This window comes from Scardinius erythrophthalmus (genome assembly GCF_964197995.2).
Source record: "Scardinius erythrophthalmus genome assembly, chromosome: 1".
Classification (NCBI taxonomy): domain Eukaryota; kingdom Metazoa; phylum Chordata; class Actinopteri; order Cypriniformes; family Leuciscidae; genus Scardinius; species Scardinius erythrophthalmus.
Window position 1 is genome coordinate 61,244,563 of NC_138221.1, and position 17,225 is coordinate 61,261,787.

General features: G+C 36.3%; 3 protein-coding genes across 3 annotated transcripts in view; 2 read left to right on the forward strand and 1 right to left on the reverse strand.

Moving 5' to 3' along the window:
• LOC308702727 (tripartite motif-containing protein 16-like) overlaps positions 1-17,225 on the forward strand; it is a 662,678-nt gene that overhangs the window by 358,774 nt on the left and 286,679 nt on the right. The gene's annotated exons all lie outside the window — the stretch shown is intronic.
• Positions 15-12,560, reverse strand: jmjd6 (jumonji domain containing 6, arginine demethylase and lysine hydroxylase). Its single transcript, XM_081365077.1, has 6 exons — positions 12,138-12,560; positions 9,141-9,529; positions 7,548-7,834; positions 4,795-4,930; positions 3,441-3,579; positions 15-1,284 (listed from the first exon to the last, which is right to left on the reverse strand). Exons 1-6 carry the CDS (start codon positions 12,264-12,266, stop codon positions 1,153-1,155), a joined length of 1,212 nt encoding a protein of 403 aa, XP_081221203.1. The 5' UTR covers positions 12,267-12,560; the 3' UTR covers positions 15-1,152.
• mettl23 (methyltransferase 23, arginine) lies at positions 13,287-17,054 on the forward strand. Its single transcript, XM_081379861.1, has 5 exons — positions 13,287-13,533; positions 13,615-13,719; positions 14,597-14,834; positions 14,906-14,990; positions 16,009-17,054. Exons 1-5 carry the CDS (start codon positions 13,444-13,446, stop codon positions 16,163-16,165), a joined length of 675 nt encoding a protein of 224 aa, XP_081235987.1. The 5' UTR covers positions 13,287-13,443; the 3' UTR covers positions 16,166-17,054.

The following is a 17,225-nucleotide window of genomic DNA, read 5'->3' on the forward strand; positions in this document are numbered from 1 at the left end:
TGACTGCACCAAGAACAAATACATAGAAACTTTTATTAAACAATCATCATCATTCATTTTGTTTTGATCTCCGGAGTCACATGACCGATCCATTGAAGAAGACAGAGCATCAAATGAGAGAAAACACAGACCTGAAGCAACAAGAACGGCAGGCTTCAGTCCATCGTTTTAAATCTTAATATTTGCCATTCAAAATCCGCAGCTGAGAAACGAGATATGAGAAGTACGAGAGCTCAAAGCAACACACATCAGGTAAAAATAGGCACTTTTCAACCACATCTTTCTTCTTTGATGCGTTACACGTGGTTACCGGCACAAACATTTCAACAACACTCACTCTGACCAACGCCTCACGTCCAATCACAACATAAAAGTCCATTAGTGTAGCCCTGAAACAAATTTAGGTCATCACAGGTTACCAAGTTTTGGATTAACGCCATTACCTTCTGTTAAAAAAACGTATTCAAAACTTTAAGACATTACAGGTTAGTCACTTCTCCCCCCGTCCTCTTCTGTGTGGCTCATAGTGCACTGTATAATAAATAAGCATTAGCGCCCTCTAGAAGGTTTATAACAGAACAACACCTCCCATTTCAGTCAAATCCCACAAATGTGCTCATTTAACCACCGAACTCAAGTGTGAAGTGTTAAATCAGAACCGGATCAAACCAGACCGGACCGAACGCTGCATTCATAGTAGTTACGACTAGAGGGCTTCTAATTAAACCTTTAAGCATTTTAGAATCAATTCTTCTCTAAAATTGTGTGACTTAATGATTTAGTGGGAAAAAAGCAGCACAAATCGCAGCCGTTTAACAGTTTTAAGTACTATGGGCAACTGAGAGAGAGAAACAGCTCAAGAATAACGTCAGAATCAGTAATAAGAGAATCGATTATCTAGGTTCACAGAGCTGAAGGCAGCATCACACGCATCAGGTCCAGCCGTACTACCTCAGATGGGGCGTGATATAGGAAATATAAAAACGGCAGATGAGTGACCTTGGCACTGGGACGTCCAGAGTGTGACATCAGCAAAGGCAACGCGAGAAGGGTTCTCCTCCTTTCCCCGCACATATTTGGGTGACTTGTTCTTGTTGATCTGAAAAGGCGCACTAAGGCTGAGTTTGTTATCGCGAGGGTGACGGGGAGACGTCACCGGGACGAACTGCGCTCTTTGCTCACGCAGTCGTCCTGGCTTGTGATGTCACCGTTTCCCATCAGGCCACAGGTTTTCCTCTTCTTTCTGCGATGGGTCATGGCGTCGGCCTCGGAGCCCGAGTCAGCCTTCAGGAGGGAAGACAAACAATGACAAAATCTCAACAAAACAGCATTTATTTATAAAATGCATACAATTGAAAAAGTTTTAGCTATTTCACTGCTGAAAACATACCTTGATTTTTTTTTATCTAGATTCATATTGCATCTTATTTCTTGCATTAACCTATTCTGCTTTTTTACGCGTTCAACTGTCTTTAGTGTGTAAAGTTACTAAGTCCCTCCAGCGGGAGTTATTCTCTATATCAGTAACAGTGTTTCTCAACTCCATGAAACGCCTCCATTGCAGTCTGGAGTTTTCTTCCGGGAAAGAACGAGTCACAATAATCCTAATTTAAATAATTAATATGCAAAATAAAGGGGGCGGGGCCTGGTTGAGTGAGTTAATAGAGCATTGAAACTCGTGGTTATAGTATGGCAATTCATTGTCATTTAAATCAGAGATCAATTAATCGATTAACCGTTAGCGTTAACTGCACAAATCACAACTATAAATATAGTCCAGAAATAACAAGCACTGGTAAATTATTATTAATAATCAATTTCCAATTTAAATACACTGTTGTTCAAAGGTTTGGGCTCTGAAAGATTTATGTTTTTGAAAGAAGTCTCTTCTGCTCACCAAGACTCCATTTATTTGACCAAAAATACAGTAAAAACATTAGGGGTGACCCAGAATAGTCGAAGATTCGATGCTTCGATTGGAGGAGCCTGATTCGACTACCAATCTCACGGTCGAATCTTCGCAGAGGTGTTATGAAACGAGGATCATGCCACTTTGGCTATATGAGGGCGCTCAATGTCTGATTTCACATAGAACTATCGGTTTTCTGTCAATACGTTAATATTCAGCCTATTATGATAATGCTGTATATAAAAATGTGCAAAGAAAGAAGCTTTTAATAATGCTGTGAACATTTTTAGCTAAAAAGACTTAGCATTTATTGTTGTTTCTGCAGTTAAAAAAACAAAGTTGAAAATTCTGGCTACTATTATTTTAATAATTTCTTTATTTTCATTTTATTTATTGATCTGTCAGGGTTATCTAATCTAACTATTTATGGCTTGTATTTGAATATGTTCCCCGTACTTTATGCATTTTGCACACATTTGCTCATCTTGTGACTTGATTCTGATTTATTTAGTTTTGTTATTTTTATTTATTAGAAAGGTATATTCTGTTCTAATTTAATTCAGTAAATTAATTGTTTATCTTTTCGGTGCATCGATGTTGTGCTGTACTTAGAGCCTGCTCGCACAGGTAATTTAGCCGATTTAATTTGATTTGCATGTGAAATGTAAATCCTGTCTGCACTGTGGCCTTTCTGGAGTTATTTATGTTATTTCTTAGTTTTATTGATCCAAAATGTTTTTATACATTTTCTTCTATATCTTTGTGTGATTTTCTGTACATCGCGACTTTGAAATGTTAAAGCCCCGCCCCCATACACATACACTATTAGTCGACTATAGGCAAGACTTGACGATTCTGATTCGACTATGAAAATCCATAGTCGGGGACACCCCTAAAAAAACAGTAATATTGAGAAACATTATTACCATTTAATATAACTGTTTTCTAAGTAAATATATTGTAAAATGAAATTTATTCCTGTAATCAAAGTTTAATGTTCAGCATCATTACTCCAGTCTTCAGTGTCACATGACCCTTCAGAAATCACTCTAATATGATGATTTGATGCTCAAAAGAACATTTCTGATCATTATCAATGTTGAAAACTGCTTTTAATGAGTCCTTGCTGAATAAAAGTAATTTATTTAAAAACCTCCAAACTTTTGATAAGTACTTTACTTTGAGGACTGTGAATAATATCTTAGATTTCTGACCATGAATTTGCCAAATAATAACAGTAAACAATGTGATTTGGGTGTTTCTCAAAATGGTATGGTTACTGAACGCAGTAGGAACGCAAAAGTGCTTTAATCGATTCAATTTTTGATGTTGATGAAAACAATATATTTAGAAGGCTGAAAAATAGAGATAATCTTTTTTATCTTCATTCCCAGGGCTTAGTTAGATGTGAAGCTTGGTCACATGGGTCTGTCTGTGAGCAGGTGTATCTGATGGAGGTGTTTACCTCTAGTGTGTGTGTGTGTGTGTGTGTGTGTGTGTGCGTGTGTGTATCTAGAGGACGATGCTGTACCTCTGAACCCGAGTCGGAGGAGCTGGAGGAGGAAGAGGACGAGGAGTCACTGGAGCTGTCCGAGGCGATGCCCGTCGATTCCTGCAGATCCACTTTATCCGCCAGAGCAGCAATATCAGGCCTTTCCTGCTTCAGGATCCTGAGATTCAAATCATCAAAAGAAACAATCACACTTACAGCTTGACTGGAAATAAAAAGATTTTTTACTTTGTTTTCTTCACACGTCTAATTTGTGTCACACTGACACTTTCATTGGCAACTAAATACACTAACTTGTGACTTGAGCTGCACGATTAATCCTTAAAAGATCTTGATTCAAACACCTCGCGATCTACAACGATTCACCATATGTCTGTTAAACCTTTGAGAAGTACTATCACAGCGAACATTCAGATCTGTGTTGGTGCTGCCGCGGGGCCAGAGAGAGGCATTTACGTGTTATTTGAATCAGTTTCTATTCAGAATTGCAGGAGAATCACAATCTCGGTTTTAAGAAAACAACAAAAAATTGTGATTTATTCATGCAGAATCATGCAGCTCTACTTTGAAAAAAAAAAAAAAATTATTAGGTCTAAAATTGTTTGTTGTGGAGAGAATTATACTATTGTAGTTATGAATTATTTTATACTATAATAGTTATGAATATTTTTAATTAATTTCTATTTTTATATTATTATTTAATTTTGTTTTACATTTTTATAGTTTTTTTTTTTAAATGTCTATATAGTTCATTTTTATTTCAGTGTTAAAGTTATTTTAGTACATCAAGTTAGTAAAACTAAAAAATTACTAGATGAAATCAACTAATTTCAAGATATTACATATTTTTCAGTTATTGTTTATTTGATTTAAGACAACAGAAATGTTTTAGTATGTATCGCTGCTCTTCCGTCGTTGGGCCGAACGGTTCTAGATGCATTTCCACTTCACCGGATTACAAAGCGCCCTCGACCTGTAATTCTCACACTGTTGTCTAACCGTGCAGGTAAAATACGTGATGTCGCCACTCAGGATTGGTCACATGTCTGTTGCCTGGCAGCCGGTTTCTCTGTCGCTGGTCAAGCGTGCGATTTGAGCAAAGTAAGCACAAGTTAATAATAAAATGAGCAGAAATATCTGATCATCCTCCATAACGCGGTCATATCTTCTGTAAACTCTTGCATTACAAAGGCAACGAAAATGTATTTGTAATACACTCAAAAGAGCTTCATTATCATGGAAAGAAACGGTAACACACAAGAGAACGGTTTGGCCCAACGGTGGAAAAGCAGCTAATAATGTCGAGAGCAAGGCTAACACAATAACATCTACAGTTCAAAGTAATCTGAAAGTGGTCAGTGAACAGATCTCTCACCGGTACCACTTCCTGGAGAGCTTGGGCCGACCTCGCACCGTCTTGTGCCACACGATGGGGAAGTTCGTGGTGCTCGCGAAATTCTGGGTCACAGCAATAGTCGTGTCCAAGTTCAGGACGACATGCCACCATCCGCCTGTGAAAAACACAACACACACACACACACAGTTCCAGTGAGGGCTGCATCATGTTCATGTCACTGTTCTATAGTTCATGCTGCAATGATAATAGTGTTGTTGGTTACTCTTGCATATGACGTTTTGCCAATATTCTGAGCAACTTAAATATTTTGTGAGATGATTCAGTTTCCTTAGCTTGTATATTGCATTTTTTTTATTGTATTGTTATGCTAATTACTCATATTTATAAACTATTTGATCTCATATTTATTTAACTATTGTATTTTAGTATATGTACTGTTAACTACTTGTGTTGCTTTATTTTAAATCAGGGTTCGTACAAATACTGTAAAATAAAATTCTAGGAGTTTCAAGCACTATTTTTTTTATTTTGAAGGACTACATTCAGAGATCTCACTTGTTAAACTATCTTTCAAATTCAAAAAAGGTAAATGGATAAATAAAAATTGCTAATAAAACAAAATGGTACAAATAAAGTGCAGCACTTGCAATGACTGTGTTAGCCTTAACCATTGAAAAGATACCATGACAAAGATATCGCTTTCTTATTAAAAGATTTTTCTTCTCATGAATATACGATTGCCCTGAAGAATGAAAGCTGTTTCATATACTTGGATATTTATATGAGCAATATCATGTGAAATGGCTCTATATCTATATTAGATGGGCTGCAGCGTTAATTTTGCATAAAAATATCGTTTTATCAATACAATTAAACACTAATTTTACATATTTTCTTTCAATTTTTCAAGCACTTTTCAAAACCTTTTAATAAATATGGCTGTTTTAAAGGATTTTCCACGACTTAAACTTCAAGTACTTCAAGCACTTTAAACAACACCTTGTACGACCCCTGTTAAACGGACATTTTTCTCTTTCATTTTTAAATGCACCTTTGGGGTCGTCTTCACAAGAGTATATTCGTTGTGCTACACATACTTGAAGAAATGATTGGGTACACAACACAATACTGTGATCATTTTGATCAAATTGTGGTGGAAACTGTGGATTTGAACTGCATTATTATCCTTTTACATCTCTGCCGCTTGCGTATAATTAACATTTCTTTTTTTAAATGCTAGAATTGTATAATAGTGTAATTACAATTTGCATAGTTTGTACTGATAACCTGTTTTACAAAGTAACTAGGACTCTAAAATGGCTACCTTTAGATAAAAGCATCTGCTAAATGTAAATAAATGCATGTGAACACTTGACACCGAGTTTGAAAGTCAAGTCTGTATTAGTCAGGTGGTTTTTGGGTTCGGATCTGTTTTGTTCAGATGTGACGTCACAGTCAATCATGCGAGTCCTCTTTGCTTTGCTTCCTCTTGAATTTTCATCCATCTCTTTTTATGAATATAGACGCTTAAGAGTAGAAGGCTTCTGCACTTCACCCGCTTTCATACTATTACCTAGTTTTACACTAAAATGAGCAGATAAATTGTACTCAGATGAAGTCTGTGAAACGCCTACATCTATTTAACGTCAATAAACAAGTCTTGCAAAGCCTGAGCAGCCGCTCCAGTCTCATAAACACCATGTGGTTTGAAGATATGTAGAGAGGCATTGTTTAGAAGACAATAGGGCTGTGAAACCATTAATCGGATCCAAAATAAAGGTTTGTGTTTACATAATATAAATGTGTGTGTGCTGTGTATAATTATTTTGTATATATAAATACACTCACAGACATGTATATATTTATAAAAAATAATATAACTGATAATCTACAGGAGCATAAAATGGTGAAAGACCAGCCCAAGAAAACAAACGCACAATGAAACGGCATGTACAATGGAAGAAGCGCTGTACGTTTGGAGTGGAAAAGCACCGTTCCTATTTATGACTTCAGAAGTTGTGAAATGAAAAGTGGATTGCATTGTGGGATGCAGTGTTACGCTTAGTGTGAGAATAAACTCGAGGATCAATGTCAGCGGTAGACACTCTTCCCCAAATCTGTCTTATATCCCCATTTTGGAAAATGGCATTTAAAACTTTTTAAGGGCCTTAATTTTCTCTAAATTGATTTATCAAATTTGAATACGTTTTAAGACCCTGCGGACACCCTGGATGAATCGTTTTTTAAAATGTGGTCGATTCTCAATCGATTTTTTTCCATATTTATTTATCTATCACCCAAAAGCCAGTATTAGTTTCCCTCCACCGTTACAGCTAATGCTGTGAGATGCTATGTTTGTTTTATCTTAAACATAAAATAACCTGATCAAGGCATGCGACTGTTCTGACTTGTCCAATTTTTTTGTCCAATTTTGTCAACAATTTTTCATTTTGCATCAAAATGCTGTCAATTAATTGTGCGCATTTGAAATATAGAGTTGGTTTCTGTTTTAATGTACCCAAGAGTAACTTAAAAAATGGACTGCGTTTAATATACAGATTTGTGGCTCTTAATTTCTTTTTTTAATTAACCACTTGTAAACTTATGTTTACTGTTCTTTTTTATAAATATATCATTTGTTTTAAATCCATATGCATTGAGTCGAATCGAGAATCGAATTGAAACATCTGAATCGATACCCAGCCCTAATACTAGTCATCACTCTTAGCAAACCTGTGTGTGTGTGTGTGTGTGTGTGTGCAGTAACTGACCGGGCACAAACACGGTCTCGCCCGGGTGCTGCAGCACCTCCAGGGGTCTGAACTCGGCTGGCCAGGTGGGCTGCTGTGTGCGGGGGTAGATGACGTTGAACCAGGTGATGGCCTCGTCCTGCTGGTTTCCCCCGTCCTCTCGCGTCACCTTGATGAGCTCACGGGGCGTGTGTGTGGGGAACAGGCACCAGCGCTTGTGGCCCTGAACCAGGGCGTTCCACGCACTCGTGCCGAGCGGGTCGATGTGGATGCCTGTTCCCGAGCGGGCAGGACCCATCACAAACCACCTGGGTGAACAGTGAAAAACAGCCTAAATGGACTGAAAACACACTGACCGTTAGCTACTGTCCACCGGTAGGGTACGACAAGGCTCTGAAACGCTTATAAAACACAAAAAATAACTTTCCCTCCCTTTTCAACGAATGTAATTGCAAAAATAATTATATTATATCACATCGTTGAGAATTTCATATTTGGGGGATCAATCAAATTTTCTATTCTATTATCTTTCTCCCTTTCAATAAATGTATGACCAATTAAATGACAAAAATATTTATATTATATTATATTACATTACATTATAATATAATTAATACTTTTTGTTTTGGTGGGGGGGTATCAATACAGCTTATTATATTATATTATAACATATTATATGATATTTCCTCTTTAAGGGATCAAATGCATCTAATTCTATTTTATTTTATTTGACCCCTTTTCAACTAATCTAATAAATAGCACAAAAAAATTATATTGTATTACATTATATTAGAGGTCGACGAAGATTGTATAATCTTGTAAATCTCTCACTGTACACTGCTATTCTTGTTATGCGTTGCTGTGTTGACAACAAAATTATTTGTCGACAATTTTTTATTGTCAACGTTGTCGATAATGCCGACTAATTGTTTCAGCTCTGCTGTTTATTTGTGTAATAAAGTTCAGCACTACTATGAGTGTTTGGTTTTGATTCAGTATCAGTTTTAAAAAGTATCATTTAATTAATTGGTTATCGGCAGGTTCAACTTAGTTATCATTATCGGTAAAATCCAATATTGCTCGACCTCTATATGATATATTGTTTAATAAAAATAAAAATTGGAAATAAATATTCAAATTAATTACATGAAATTGTATTTTCATTTCTACAAATTTAATACTAACAAATTATATTATATTGAATTTCCACTTTGGGGATCAATAAAGTTGATCTAATTATACTATATTATAAGAAAAGGTCTAAAAACAGTATTAATTGTTACGCTTTACTTTCTAGAAATAAACTTTACATTTTTAATATGTTAAAACTACAAACTTTGCATGCCATGTTATACTGTTCTGGTGGTTTGGGGTCTTTTTTGTAGTGAGAAGTATTAGAAATTAAGTAATAATTTAATTTCTAATAATTCTCACTACAAAAAAAGCCACCAAACAACATGGGAGTTATGCTTCTAATGCTTTTTAAAAGTAATGGGACACCAAAGAGTAGCTAGTTTGTGGCCAGTAAGTGGCATTAGCAGCTTGTTTAACTTTCACTTTTACTAAATCAGTGAAGACGAAACTGGAAAGTGATGGGCAAAAAGGATGCGTTACCTGTACGGCGGGCGACGCTTCTCCCCCGCAAACTGAAAGAGGTCGTCCCTGAAGAAAACGGGCACCTGGTAGTCCTCCAGAAGCTTGCGGCGCTTGGCGTGCTCGCCGAAACTGCTATCAAAGATGTAGAGGGGGCTGTCGTCACGGGTCGACTCCAAATACTCCACATAGTACTTCATTTTCATCTTGACAGAGTAGCCGTCGTTGTCCTCGCCGCATTTGAACTTCTGGTTGCGGTATTTGCGCTTGAGTCGCTCCAAGGTCCATTTGTCCCGCCCGGGCCACGACTCCTGGCAGTTGAGCAGAACCACGGGCTTGTACGGCTTCTCAAAGCGCTGGATGAACTCCTCTGGACTGAGGCGCAGGGTGTCCACTCGCTCAACGTTGTCCTGGACAATGACAGTAGAGTTGGTTTCATTTTCTATAGAGCCTTTCAAATGTTGTTTCAAAGCAGCTTTACAGAACACCGTACATTAAAGGGATAGTTCACCCAAAAATTAAAATGACCCCTTGAGTTACTCATCCTGAAGTTACCCTAGGTATGTATGACATTCTTCTTTCAGTCGAATACAATCGGAGTTATATTAAAAAACACCCTGATGCTTCTGAGCTTTATAATGGCAGTGAATTGCAACCATCAGTATGAAACTCAAAAAAGTGCATCTCTCCATGATAAAAGTGCATCTCTCCATGATAAAAGTGCATCTATCCATCATAAAAGTGCATCTCTCCATGATAAAAGTGCATCTATCCATGATAAAAGTGCATCTATCCATCATAAAAGTGCATCTCTCCATCATAAAAGAGCATCTATCCATGATAAAAGTGCATCTCTCCATCATAAAAGAGCATCTGTCCATGATAAAAGTGCATCTCTCCATCATAAAAGTGCATCTCTCCATGATAAAAGTGCATCTATCCATGATAAAAGTGCATCTCTCCATCATAAAGGTGCATCTATCCATCATAAAAGTGCATCTATCCATCATAAAAGTGCATCTCTCCATCATAAAAGTGCACTTATCATGGATAGATGCACCTTTATGCACTTCAAAACAGAACTGCCATTATAAAGCTATAGGAAGAGCCAGGACATTTTTTTAATATAACTCTTGATTGTATTTGTCCGAAAGAAAAATGTCACACACACACCTAGGATGACTTGAGGGTGAGTAAATCATGGGCTAATTTTCATTTTTGGGTGAACTCTTCCTTTAATGTCAGAGCATTGAAAAGCGAAGTTGAAGGCCCGTGGACCACCATGGAGAAGGAACTACTATGTTCCTGAATGTGTTTAAATTCAACGTTCAGATTAAAACGAAGGTCAAATCAATTACATAGAAATGCTTTTTTTCTACTCCGGATCAAGCCAAAACCTTTCAAAGGTCCACTGAGAAAACTCATTACAGAAAACATGCACAAGGTCTGTAAAAGAGCAACAGTGTTTAGTTTGCCTCTATGATGGCTCAGGTCTCGCTGCTCAGATTATTTTTAGCAATACAATTATTTTCAGAAGCAAACACTCATATGAAACCTCATATGAAATGATTCAATTACTGTACATACGAGCTTCACACCAATCAGAGAGCTGATGTGACCTTAATCGGTTTTCATTCTTGATGTTTAGCATTATCATTGATTTTTTTTGTTAATTTACTAAAGTAACTAAAACAACAGTAACTAAAATGAAAATAATAACATTTCAGAAGTTTTTAAGACCTAAAAGCTCTTTAGGGTTTCCACTCTAGCTGATGAACTTGGATCACTTCAGAGGTAGACAGTGGCTGCGTCCCAAATCATATACTCCCATGAGTAGGCACTTATTTGCATTGCATAAGTACGTACTTTGTGAGTGCTAAAAAAGTGTGAATGTAATCCAAACATACTACATTCGCCATGTTGTCATTATCATGTGACCTACCAGCGTCACTGTCATTAATAAATCCTCTCCCGTGGCCTCATGGGAGATTTACTGTGAATTCGTACATACTATTCTATTCTCATATTCTGTTTTCGCCTGTTATATAGTAGGAAAGTATGCGATTTCAGATACAGACATGGTCACTTGAACTACTGTTCACATGATACATTATTGTCTTCATGATCCTTCAGAAATCATTATAATATGCTGATTTATATTATCAATGTTGGAAACAGTTGTGCTGCCTAATATATTTTTTTTTATAACCTGCAACATTTTTTCAGGATTCTTTGATGAATAAAGAGTTTAAAAATAAGTGTTTATTTAAAACGGGAATCTTTTGTAACAATATACACTACCATACAAAAAGTTGTTTTTTCCCCCAAAAAATTAATACTTTTATTCATCAAGGATGTGTTAAATGGTTAAAAAGTGATAGTAAAGATTTGTATTTCTAGAAAATATTTCCATTTTTAATAAATGCTGTTCTTTTTAACTTTTTATTCATTAAAGAATCCTGAATAAATTATCACAGGTACCAAAGAAATATCAAGCAGCACTGCATTATTGATAATAAATCATATTTTTTAGAATGATTTCTGAAGGATCACGTGACACTGAAGACTGAAAATTCAGCTTTGATCACAGGAATACATTACATTTTAACATATACTCACACAGAAAACAGCTATTTTAAAGTATTACAGTATTTTTACTGTTTTCCCCTGTATTTTTACTCAAATAAATGCAGGCCAGATGAGCATAAGATACTTAAAAAAACAAACAAACATTAAAAATAGTATGTTTCCAAACTTTTGACGATTATTTATTTGCTTAAGTAATTATTTAGCCTACTTAAAAATCAAAAAGTGCTCGTTACTTTCACACTGTTCTAGCAACCACAAACTTCTTGTAAACGAGGAAGTGTGTACGTGCGGTGAGCAACGTAGACACTGGCTGTCACAGACACATGCGTGTGTGTGTGTGTAGCATTAACAACAAACTACAACACCGCGACGTCGTGTAACGCCTGTGTGTGTGTAACGTTACTCCGTTACATGAACAGTAACGGTTACCTTCACGGTCCTGTGCGACACGTCGAAGCTCTCGCAGTAATCGTGTTTGATCCAGTCGCTCGAGTCCTTCAGCTCGGGTCTGGCGCTCCGCTTCGCTTCTTTGATCCGTTTCTTACTCTTATGGTTCATTCTTCAGCGTTTCGACACGTCTTGTCTTTGAGTGACGCTTTTAGCCCGCGTGCTATTGCTAAGTCCAATGCAATGAAAGTGTACGGAGAGTGGCTAGTCAGTCATTGGAGGCCTTTTGTAGATGTGTGTGCAGTTCTTTTGCTGCCGACAGTACTGTGCGCGATACAGGAATCAAGTTATGTTTATTTCAGAGAGACGGGAGGTTGATACACTGAAGGGTTCGGTAATAAACTAAAGTTAGATAACCTGGCGGCAGCAAGCTTCTTTCACGCCGTATGGCGCAATCTAACCTGTAGCTTATTTCCCGCCCAGTATGCGATTCTAAGAATCTGATTGGCTGGCTGTTTCACATTGCACTTTCGGATTTGAACGCCGATTGGCTGTCGAGTGTGCGAGTCACTGTCCGCGCAGACTAGAGATCCAATAGAACATCACCACAGAAAGAGACCGCCTAAACGTACTAGTATCAGAGAATGTCTAATAGGAAGAGAATTGGCACTCTCTGCTTACTTCCGGGTTCTGGATTGGTTGCAGTAACACGTCTCTGTCCATGCGGGGGCGCTCGCGAGCGAGTGCAGAATGAATGGAGGTCTATGGCGAAAAACCCTCAAAACCCACTTTTCTCAGGATATAATTTTTTGTCTAGTAATTTGAATGTTGTATTCGAAAGGAGATGCAAAGACATTACACATTGCTGGGTGTTAGATTTTTTTAGAGTCACTTATTTGGTTTAAAAAGTCTTTTAAAATGTCAATGACGTCAGAATGCTGACGTCATTAGCAGAATGCTAGCGTGTTCTGGGCAACAACAACTCAACCTGTAAGAAATAGAAAAGAAATAAGTACTCGTTCATTAAACTTTCGACCTATAACCCATGTTGAACTTGCAAAACCTACAATAAAATCTGAGATTTCTCAACGGCATTTGGGTGAAAGAGACACATTTAGCCGCCTAGCCCCATTGACTCCCATTCAGTCTGCACTCGCTCGCGATCACCCCCAGTGGAATTCTAATGGAACTGCAACCAAAATCAATACAATGGGGCTGAATAGGGAGTGCCAAGGCTCTCCGTAGACGGGCTCTGCTAGTATGATATGCGAAATTGTTTAATGTTGTTTTGGAAAGCTGAAAATGTGATGTCAACTACAAGTACTGGAAGTAAAACATCGGCAAGGCCATGAACGAATCTTCTCACACGTTAATAGAGAAATCGTTTACATTTCAGGACTGTGAAGACTCTCAGTCCTTAACTGTGTCTATCCCTGAGGTAACGTTACAACAACGTTTGTTATACTTTATGTTATTAATTTGTCAATAATTTGACAATGAACATTCTGATTTATTTCAGGTTCTTGATTCACAATATGGCATGTATGTGTGGCCCTGTGCGGTGGTACTGTCACAGTATGTGTGGATGGCAAGAGAGGAACTACAGAACAAGACTGTTCTTGAGGTACTACATCCTACTCATACACATATCTGATGCCTTGACAATTCATGTTCAATTCATGTTCACATTTAGGAATTAAATCGCAGTCAAACCCCCTCCATTAGTTATGCAAAACAACTTTATGCACCAAGTCCTGCTGTGTTGAAGTTGGCATGAAATGAAATTTCACCCTGTCTATTTTCTAAATGCTTATTATAGATCTTATTGTGAGCAATGCATAAGTTTATTTGTTTTATTTATTTATTATTTTATTTATTTATTTATTTTTGACCTCATAATGTTTAAGTTAATCAAAATTTCATAACTGAACCTTCTGGAGAAAACATGCAACTTCTTTCCAACTTCGATACGATACCTTGAAAAAAATTGATATTCGATACCATTTTCGATACAATGGGGAAAACTGTTGCCATATATACTGCCATACAGATAAATTGTTAATATCTCTTTGTTTTTTTAATAATTTGGGTCATTTTGTTTTTTGTGGGTCATTTTCTTTAGTTCATCGTTGAACTAAAGTTACAAAAAAAGTCAGTAAAGACTGTAATTGCGACCATCTAATGGCGAAATAATGTAACTACTGTTGCTGTTCATGGTCAGGGACTATTTTTTTCCAGCGGAAGGAAGGATTTTAGTGATTTTACTAAATTAAAGTTGCATTGATACATATTTTTTTACTTTAACTTTTGTATTGTGTGGTAAGCATTTTATAAAAGCAAGCAATAAGGTAAGAGAGGCTAGTGTATCGTGAATAAGTCACGACTGAAGGGGTTGCAGGCACTTTGCGTCGTTTACCCGGTGTTTCAAACAAATGGAATTTGGGTCAAATGAACCCGCAACACAATAGGAGTGTAATAAACAGTGTCCTTTTGTGTTGCAGCTTGGCGCCGGGGTGAGTTTGCCTGGTGTGGTGGCTGCCAAGTGTGGAGCTCATGTGGTGTTGTCTGACAGTGCTGAACTCCCCCTCTGCCTGAGGAACTGCAGGCGCTCCTGTGACGTCAATAACCTCCCCAGCGTGCCTGTGATCGGACTCACCTGGGGCCGGGTGTCGCCGGAGCTCCTCTCTCTGACACCGCTAGACATCATCCTGGGGTCAGATGTATTCTATGAACCTGAAGGTGAGGTTTTTCTCTTCTGCTTAAATGTTACACAGGTTTCTAAATATTAAACAAAACATTGATTTGGACAGATTTTGAAGACGTGCTGGTGACCATCTCCTTTCTCGTAAGGAGGAACCCTCATGCTCAATTCTGGACTACATACCAGGAGAGAAGGTGATTTGATTTTGCTGTGTTGTGGCTTGATTTTGTTGTGTTGTGCACTACTGGGCCACCATAGATATGTACTTGCAATTGCGAGAATAAAGATTTGAAAGATATAAACTTGTAATTAAAAAAGGTAATTGTGACTTATCTTGCGATTCTGACTTTTTCTCGCAATTGCAAGTATATATTTGACGATTCTAAGAAAAAAAGTCAGAATTGCGAGTTATAAACTCGTAATTGTGAGAAATAATGTCAGAGTTGTGAATCATAAACTTGCAATTGTGAGATATAAACTTGTAATTAAAAAAGGTAATTGTGACTTATCTTGCGATTCTGACTTTTTCTCGCAATTGCAAGTATATATTTGACGATTCTAAGAAAAAAAGTCAGAATTGCGAGTTATAAACTCGTAATTGTGAGAAATAATGTTAGAGTTGCGAATCATAAACTCGTAATTGTGAGAAATAAAGTTAAAAAGATATTTTTTTTCTCTCAATTGCAAGCATCTCGCAATTGTAATAAAAACGTCAGAATTGCCAGTTATAAATTTAGAGTAAATTTAAAAAGGTAATTGTGACTTTTTATCCCGCAATTCAGACTTTTTTTTTTTTTCAGAATTGTGAGATATAATCTCGTAATTGTGTGTTATAAAGTCAGAATTGTGAGATAAAATATCTTAATTACCTTTTTTAATTTTTTATTCTGTGGCAGAAACAAGCTTCCATACGTTTGAGTTTAAACATTAGTTTTATAGAGATTACACTGACAAAGAGCAATTTGCAGCTCAAAAATTAACATAAGAAAAATATATATTATAGAAAATTCCATAACTTTAAGATTTGATTCATTTCCATTCTTGGAAATCACAGTTTGAAATTCTCTGTTATTTCCATAATTGTAGGAACCCTGCAGAAAGCAATCTTGTCAAATTTAAATGTAATATTAATAGGGTTCTGCATTCATAATTATTCACCATCCAAGATGCTTATTTAAAAATGAACACACTTTTTATTTATTTTTATTGCAGTGCGGACTGGTCCATAGATGCTTTGTTACACAAGTGGGATCTGAAGTGCATTAATGTCCCACTAGAAACATTTGAAGCAAACAAAAACCATCTTGCTGGATCAACACTTCCTGGGAATCATACTGTACAAATGATGATTATAACAAGAAAGCTTTAATGAGTTAAAGTTTTAATGAGAAACTTCTGATAAATTTCTGTTCTACATTTTAGTCCTTCACTTGAAAATGTCAGATTACAGAAATAAAACAGGTTTATGATGACAGATTATGCCAAGATACACTATAGGTCAAGAACTAGTTTTATTTAAGTATCATTGAGATACTATTATATTTATCAATAGTTTAAATTTGTATTTTTCCATTTTAATTTGTTAAAGTTTTAGTAATTTTGTTGTGTGTTTGTCATTTGTATTATTTTTTGTATTCATTATTTCAGTGTTTTTATTACAACTTAAAATAAAGAAATAAGAAATGGTGGCTTGGCAACCAGCTGAAATAAAATAAGTTGATCACCAAAATGACATATTTAAAGTTTACCCTCATCCTTCCCCAGGGTCATTTTGACCCGAAACTCATTTTTTAATTTTTTGTTTAAAATGAGTGTTCATTAGAGGGGTTCAAGACCCTAGGACTTTTGTCGCACTTGAACCACGAATACACACACAAAAAAAATGGATTTGAGTAGTTTTGTGGTTGAAATTGAAAAAAGTAACAAATCCTTCCCTCTCGGGTCAATTTGACACCCTTAGGAATGAATGGAATGTGAGGAATGCTTCAGTTATCATAGAAAAACCTAAAAATGCTAAAACTTTGCCAAAAAATGATTTTATAATGTCTACATAAGTATCTGAATGCATACTGAAAGATAAATGACTTTAGGACCCAGTGGAACAGCTCATTTGCTCCAAGTATAGCTATAAGGCCATTTAGTGGCTAGAGTCATGAAATATCATGTATGTTATATATATATATATTTTTTTTTCACAAGAGGTCGGCAAAGACACCCAGTGTAAGATATTTTGAGCTCAATTAAAAGGGTTGTGCATGAAATTGTGTTATTTTGAATTTAAGTTGAAAGAATGTGATGAATGTACTTAAATTGTACTTACTATTATTTATTGATTTTAATCCAGAAATTTAAAGGTAATTAAAATATATATTAAAAAAATCATACACACACACACACACACACACACACACACAAAAAAAAGATCAAAA

Excerpts from the sequence above, each read along its gene's own strand:
- mettl23 (XM_081379861.1), top strand. The coding sequence starts at position 13,444 with ATGAACGAATCTTCTCACACGTTAATAGAGAAATCGTTTACATTTCAG. Across the intron at positions 13,534-13,614 it reads TAACTGTGTCTATCCCTGAG|GTTCTTGATTCACAATATGG; the intron begins GTAACGTTACAA and ends GATTTATTTCAG. Across the intron at positions 13,720-14,596 it reads AGAACAAGACTGTTCTTGAG|CTTGGCGCCGGGGTGAGTTT; the intron begins GTACTACATCCT and ends TTTGTGTTGCAG.
- jmjd6 (XM_081365077.1), bottom strand. The coding sequence starts at position 12,266 with ATGAACCATAAGAGTAAGAAACGGATCAAAGAAGCGAAGCGGAGCGCC. Across the intron at positions 9,530-12,137 it reads TGTCGCACAGGACCGTGAAG|GACAACGTTGAGCGAGTGGA; the intron begins GTAACCGTTACT and ends GTCATTGTCCAG. Across the intron at positions 4,931-7,547 it reads CGAGACCGTGTTTGTGCCCG|GCGGATGGTGGCATGTCGTC; the intron begins GTCAGTTACTGC and ends TGTTTTTCACAG.